The 7071-nt window shown below is 34.0% G+C and overlaps 1 protein-coding gene across 2 annotated transcripts in view; it reads right to left on the bottom strand.

Moving 5' to 3' along the window:
* Nucleotides 1-1101: 1101 nt before the first annotated feature.
* Nucleotides 1102-7071, bottom strand: part of LOC107563667 (DNA (cytosine-5)-methyltransferase 3B-like) — a 67828-nt gene continuing 61858 nt past the window's right edge. For both annotated transcript variants that reach the window (XM_016248604.1, XM_016248603.1), the window contains exons 16-22: nucleotides 6828-6973; nucleotides 5564-5654; nucleotides 4295-4443; nucleotides 4124-4209; nucleotides 3911-3980; nucleotides 3680-3798; nucleotides 1102-2928 (exon numbers count right to left, since the gene is read on the bottom strand). In XM_016248604.1, the coding sequence (XP_016104090.1) occupies nucleotides 2787-2928; nucleotides 3680-3798; nucleotides 3911-3980; nucleotides 4124-4209; nucleotides 4295-4443; nucleotides 5564-5654; nucleotides 6828-6973 (803 nt within the window). In that variant the 3' untranslated portion in view covers nucleotides 1102-2786. The remainder of the gene's footprint in view (nucleotides 2929-3679; nucleotides 3799-3910; nucleotides 3981-4123; nucleotides 4210-4294; nucleotides 4444-5563; nucleotides 5655-6827; nucleotides 6974-7071) is intronic.

Genomic DNA, 7071 nt, shown 5'->3' with positions numbered 1-7071 from the left:
AAAGACAGACTGAAATTCTGCAGGAAGTAAAAGGATTGGACAGCAGAAGACTGGTGCAAAGTTATTTTCTCTGATGAAGCTCCCTTCCGACTGTTTGGGACATCTGAAAAATCGATTGTTCGGAGAAGAAAAGGTGAACGCTACCATGAGTCCTGTGTTGTGCCAACAGTGAAGCATCCTGAGACCATCCATGTGTGGGGTCCCTTTTCAACCAAGGGAGTGGGCTCTCTCATAATTCTGCCCAAAAACACTGCCAGGAATAAAGAATGGTCTCAAAACGTCCTGCAAGTGCAACTTCTTCCAATGAGCAATTTGGTGAAGATCCGCCAGCATGCCAGAGCGGATTGCAGAGGTTATGAAGAACAAGGGTCAACACCGTAAATATTGACGTGTGTGTGTGTATATACATCCCCCCCCCAATAAAAGCCTTAAACTTATGTTTATCATTGTTTTTCAGTATACCATAGAAACGTGGAAAAATCTACAAATACTGAAGCAGCAAACTTTGCAAAACACAACTTATGTCACTGCCAAAACTTTTGGCCATGACTGTATATTGAAAATAACGGAGGGCCTAACACAGATCCTTGCAGTACCCCATAATTTATTGATGTTATTTACTGATTTTTAACCATTTTAAGTAGACCAAATGGTAATGGTCTAAGTATGATCTAAACCCCAGTAATGCCTGTCCCTGAATATCAGTTTAATTTTGTAAGAGTATGTCATGGTCTATAGCAGTAAAACTATTACTGAGAGACATCCTTGATCAGAAGCTAGAATTAAGTCATTTGTAATTTTAACGAGCACCATTTCTGTGCTATGACGAGGCCTGAATCCTTAATTGGACAAAATTGTGTTTTTTTTTTTCTGGACATTTTGGAATTTAAAGACATTTAGATGCATCTAATAAAAGTGAATTTAGTCAGTGTTTACAAGTCTCCTTTTTATAAATACGTAAACCTTATGATTATATAATAAAATAAAACCTAAGTTTTATGATTATATTATTTCAAAAAGGTAGATATGAACCCCAGTCATAACCACATAAATAAAAGCAGACACTGAACACAAAACACAAGCTCAAACAGCTTTGGAGTCTGTCTTTATTGGTTTTGCTCAGGATACTAACATTTTTTTTGGTTGCTGTTTTGAGTTTTATACCATAAGTCCCAAAAGGAAAATATATTGTATACAAAAACTATAAGAAAAAAAAAAGTAAATCTAAATTGTCTGTATAAAAGCATTGTTAATGTTCAAAGGTATAGATTAACATGTTCATTGTTACCAAATAAACAAGTAAAAAGACAGCTTTAGATATCAAATTTAAAGATCTACCAAGCAAAATATTAAGGCTATGATATCAAAATTGTTTACACTACAGTAAAAAAAACCTTTAAGAAAATAAAATGACAGTAAGCACATTTTTGCACTGTTTTACATCCATTTTTGCCTGTCAAGATGTGTACAGAACAAACGAGTGTAATTTATATGCGGTATCCAACGAAAATTCTGTTCCGTCTTATATGAAGTATTAAGGTTACTTTAGTCTTCAAGCTTTAAGTTTGGACAGTAGTTTACATTAGGCATACAATTAGATGCATAAAACAGTTTGTGTTACAGCATTAGGTCTATCAAACAAAAGCAGAAAGTTTCTTCGCAACCCCCAGTATGGCAGGCTATCTGTTCTCTTCAAAAGGCACCACACATTAAGTGTTTTAGCCAGTTGAGGCATTAGTTTTAAGCTACAATTACACAATGCGTGATATAATACGTTTGTTATTGTTTGTAGCAACAGAATGTATAAAAACAACAGTTTCAAAGACAAATGAAAGCCTCTATGTGAGAGAAACCCATATAGAGCTAACATTTTACATCTACACCAGTGCCTCATCATAGAGGTCAATCTAAAAAAATTCAAGGTATAATAAGAAAGCTTTAAAACGTGTTGAAATGTGTTAAAGTTTGTAAACATTCATTTCAAGGTTAAAATACAGTACACTGATCTCTATCTTGAGTAATTATTTGACACAAATTACTTGTCAAGAAAAACAATTGTGTAATGTTTAGCACGCTAATGCCATCGAGTTCTGCTAATAAAAACACCTTCTGGTTATACTTTTATTGTGCAATGCTACAGAGGGAATGTAAGCTGTATGAAACAGGAACGGGGCATTGATTCTTTTACCACATCTTTTGAAATGCATATTGTAAGGGCTCACAGCTTCGTGTTTGTACGTTTGCATTGATAAATTTCAAGTATTTTTCTCGTAGCAACAATACCATGTAAATATTTCACATGCAAGTATACTGATTCTTTGACATAATAAGAAATCGCACATTTGTACATTCCTTAGCCAGATAAGCTGTAAAATGTTGTAACATTTTTTTTTAATTGTTTGAGATTGTAAGGCAACATGGACAGTTTTTTTTCCCCCCTCATGATAATAAAAGATCAAATCTAACTGCATGTGTTGAGATGAACCCTGAAAGTTTCAAAGACCTTAACAGGCACATCAGTTTAAAAAATGTCTAGTACAAAAGCTAACTGTGTTTTTACTAAGCGATGCTCTAAGCATCACAACACTACCTTGTCTACCTTGAGTTTGGTCTGATGGTCAAAACTACCCTTGTCCTCAAGTCAGCTCAATGGCTCAGCTTGTCTTTGCAAAGCTGAGCTCGCCTAGGAAATGTAGAGATTAGCTAGTCTCAAAGAGCTCCTTATTGAGGACATTTGGTTTTGTACTTTGTTATTATGCTTGTTGTGTGACTTTGGGCTACATGTGTTATTCACAGGCAAAGTAGTCCTTTAGTGGGGCGAACAGGTGCCGGATTACAGGAACACTCCAAGACCGTCCCAGTAGCTTCTGCCTGGCGCCACGGCCCATGTTGGACACATCAGTGTAGTGGACAGGAAAGCCAAAAATCCTGACAAGAGAAGGAGAGAATAAGTGATTTTTGGATCAATTATGTGACATTATTTCTTATCTATTATTATAAATAATTATTATTATTAGGCAAGGCAAGCACATTTCATACACCATGGTAATTCAAAGTGCTTTACATAAAAGAAATGAAATAATAATAATAAAACGGGGAATTTAAAAATTTGAAAATGATTTAAGAGGATTAAAATGAATTTAAAATATAGTGCAATCAGTTCGGACATTGCACAGTGCTCAAATGCACAGCTAAACAGATGAGTTTTGATAATTATATAAATATTATATTTAATACTTAATCTATTATTTCATTAACAATACTTAAAAAAGGCAATTTCTGAATATGAATGGACTTCAATACACAACGGCTTGAATGCATAATTTAATTATTTATTTAAATGACATTTTGAATGAATTTGAAATTTATTAAGTCAAAAATATCAGGGTGATAAAAACTTTACTGGAAATGACTCATTAAAAGAAATAAATCCTTGAAAATAAACTTTATTAAATAGGCTAATAATAAATGACATTTGTTTAAAAAAAATTGTACCTTAAAAAAATATTTTGATACATACGTGTAATGAAAATGTTTTTACTTGACATTTTGAGTCATTAAATTATACGGTTGTTGAAAAGGTTTAAAGATTTGTCAAAATCATATGAAATCAGCACAAGTACACAAAGCACAGGACATTTGACATAATCAGTACATCAGATTGTTGTTGCGAACACACCTCTCGAGCTCTGTGCACCACAGGATGTCCTCTTTGCCGTTCATAATGACAGGGAAGTGCTGGTCTTTGCCCTGTTTGATGGAGTTGGACCGTGTTGTGATGGTGCGTACCTTACCAAACTGAATACAGAGTTAGATTTAAAATATTTCTCCTGGTACAGCCTGCTCAAGGTCATGAACTGGATAAATAGAGTAAATCAATAAAGGCCTGATGGCTTTACAAATAAGTTACCTTAGCAACACGGCCATGTTCCAAACAGCCCTGTAGCTCTAATTTATCCATCCCAGATGAACATAGAGGCCTGGAAGAAAGCACATTTATTTCAAACTTGCATAAAGTACATATATCACGTTTTCAGTTTTATTGTGATGCTGGTTAAAAAGGTTTAGAGATGGTGTCTGGAGACTATTTAAGAAGAAGTGGGGAAGATGTGATGGTAAATACCTCTTCATTCCTGGCAGGTTTCCCCAGAAATAACGTGCCCTGTGAGCAGCTGATACCTCAATGGCGTCAATCATCACTGGATTACACTACAGACACACAAAGACAAATTGAAATGAGAACTGACCAGATCAATCCATCTGTAACAACAGTAACCAGTGAAAAAACTCAAACCTCCAGGAATCGTGAGATGTCTCTCTTATCATTGACATTCATGGCGACCACATTCTCAAACATCCAGAAGAAAGGTCTGTCTTCCCCTTCCTTCGGTTTTGCTTCACTCAAGAGGCGATAGAACTCAAAAAACAGGCGTCCAGTCCCCTCTAAACACAATATATTGCATTTTTATATTTTTTTGTAATCTGAGTGGTTGCTAAAGGACTCCGACTGGTTGTTAGCATCTTGCTATGTGGCTGCTAGGGTGTTCTGGGTGATTATGGTCCTTAGATATGGTTTAGGTTCCTCCTTCAATTAAAGTTTAATTCAATTTAAGTAATAGAAATAAATAAAGAAAAGACATGGAATATATTACAAGAAAATATTCATGGAAAATAGATAAATTGACAAATATTTATGAAAACTATTCCCTTAGTTCTATTCAATTATCTTATTCTGTAAAGCAGTGGTTCTCATCCTTTTTGACTCAAAGGCTTCCAATATAAGATAGGATATTTCCTGTTATTTCTGATGTATTTTTGAAAAAGCTACTTGCTTTTTTATTAACAGAAAGTAGGAGTGTTGATATATTAACTAGCCACAATGCATTTTGTGATTCCAGAAATTTCAATAAACTGCATGTCCAAAAAAACAAAAAAAGTTAGAAGTGAGAAGTGAAAAAAAAGGGTTCAGTTTACATCTTGACTTTGTTTTTTAGCAGTTCAATTAAGTTTGAATATTTGAATATATTAAATATAATATAATAAATTGTATTAATAATAATATATTACTTTAAATGATTTTAAGTCATCCTGTGGCCCCTTTAAAGTTTTCTGAGGCCCCCTCGTGGGACCCGACCTCCTGGTTGAGAACCACTGCTGTAAAGCACTTTGTAAACATTGTTTTACAAAATGCTTTATGAGTAAAGCCTTGCTTACTGTCTTAGTAATTACATTTAAAACAAAAATTATATGTGTGGTGACTTAGAAAAGTAATAGCACAAATCCACTAAATAAACTGCTAAATTTGAGCTATTATTCATATCCTTCATGCAACCCTACAGAGGAAAAGTGATTTTGGAAAATGGATGGATAAATAGATTAACTTGAAATAAAAAGTTGTGATAAAAAACACCCTGCCATAGAGCTGATTGTAAACACATCACCATAATAATTCATGTGTTATGAAATGGCATGTAATCATAATAAAATATAGAATCTACAAGGGGTTTGTGTGGCACAATGAAAGATTCCCTTAATCAGATTCATAAGAGCTATAATGTCTTACCGTACAGGCCTTTCCTGGCAGGGTTGACAATCGAAAGGTCATTACAGGGACTTCCACCAATCACCAAGTCAAACGGCCCCCATTCAGCAATCTGAGCAACACAACAGTATCATCTAGTTTTAGCACAGCTGCACCACACATTCACCGCACCAAAATCCATGAGTTTGTTTCCAAATGTTTTATTACAGAGTGGAACAGTGGCCATCCACTTTTTCAGCCACCTGGAAGTATTTTTCCCATTAGGATTTAATTTTTCCCATAAGGATTTTTTGAAAAGTATTCATTAAAAAGATGAAGCCATGAACCAAATCAACCATCTATGAGATGGATCACAACATTACAAACCTTTGATTTGAAGCATAAAAGTATTCGGAAATCAAAAAGACAAAGGTACAAGGCTTAATTGCTTTAATAAAGGAAAGAATTACAATCCCATAAAGCACTGCTAATGACAATTTTGGAGAAATATAAAACTATGGATTAAAGATGTTGATTATATATATATAGAAAGCAGATATTTTTAGTTTATTGCAAAATACACATACTGTATATACACAAATATTGAAATATTATGAGAGCATAGGGAGATGTCATTCGCACTCATGGGCGCTGAGAGCTGTTTCCGTGCAATTAGCTTGTCGCAATTCTCTGATTGGAGGAGATTTCTTTACAAAAACATGGGTAATGTAGTTTTTCCACCAGGAATTTCAATGTTGAACAATTATTTTTTTTTAAAAAGTTGAAAAATGCAGGCTGATGAGTTCAACAAAAGCATATACCATCCATATAGCTCAACAATCCTGCAGCTGACAGTAAGTCTTTCTTTAATGGTTATATATATATATATATACACACACACACACATACATACATATATTATACACATACACACACATACACATATACACACACACACACACAAAGAAAAACAAGTAGATGGAATAGAAAAAATAGAAAGCTAGTGTTTGTTAGTTATTTGTTGTTGTTTTTTTTTAATAAAAAATATAATATAAAACCTGATTATGTAAAACAGCAGTAAAACTGGTCCCACAGACATGAACAATCATTAAATTGTCCTCAGTGAAAATATCAAATAGAGTGGCACCGAAAAAGGATTTGAATACAAAACAATAAAGAGCTAAAACTGCTCAAATATGTTTATAGACTCTAAATGAAGAGTTTTGCACAACATTACTTTACATTTAAATATCTATATCGGAGATGAACTGGAGATGCAGCCAGAAACAAATGACATTTAACTCACATTTTTTCTGGTGATGTTGCGAACGTCGTGCACATACTGGATTTTTCCTTCATGCCGGACAACTCCCACTGAAATCGAGTCCTCACATACTTCTGATGCGATGTACACATCAACCTTGAAGCCCAAGTCTCGAAGCACTAGATAACCTAAATTAAGATAAAAATGTTCGTAGTAAGAAAATCTGAGTGATTAGCGTTCATAATCACTAGTGACATATATATATATATATATATATATATATACA

This window comes from Sinocyclocheilus grahami, unplaced genomic scaffold, assembly GCF_001515645.1.
Source record: "Sinocyclocheilus grahami isolate Dianchi unplaced genomic scaffold, SAMN03320097.WGS_v1.1 scaffold885.1, whole genome shotgun sequence".
Classification (NCBI taxonomy): domain Eukaryota; kingdom Metazoa; phylum Chordata; class Actinopteri; order Cypriniformes; family Cyprinidae; genus Sinocyclocheilus; species Sinocyclocheilus grahami.
This window is presented reverse-complemented; position numbering and strand designations above follow the sequence as displayed.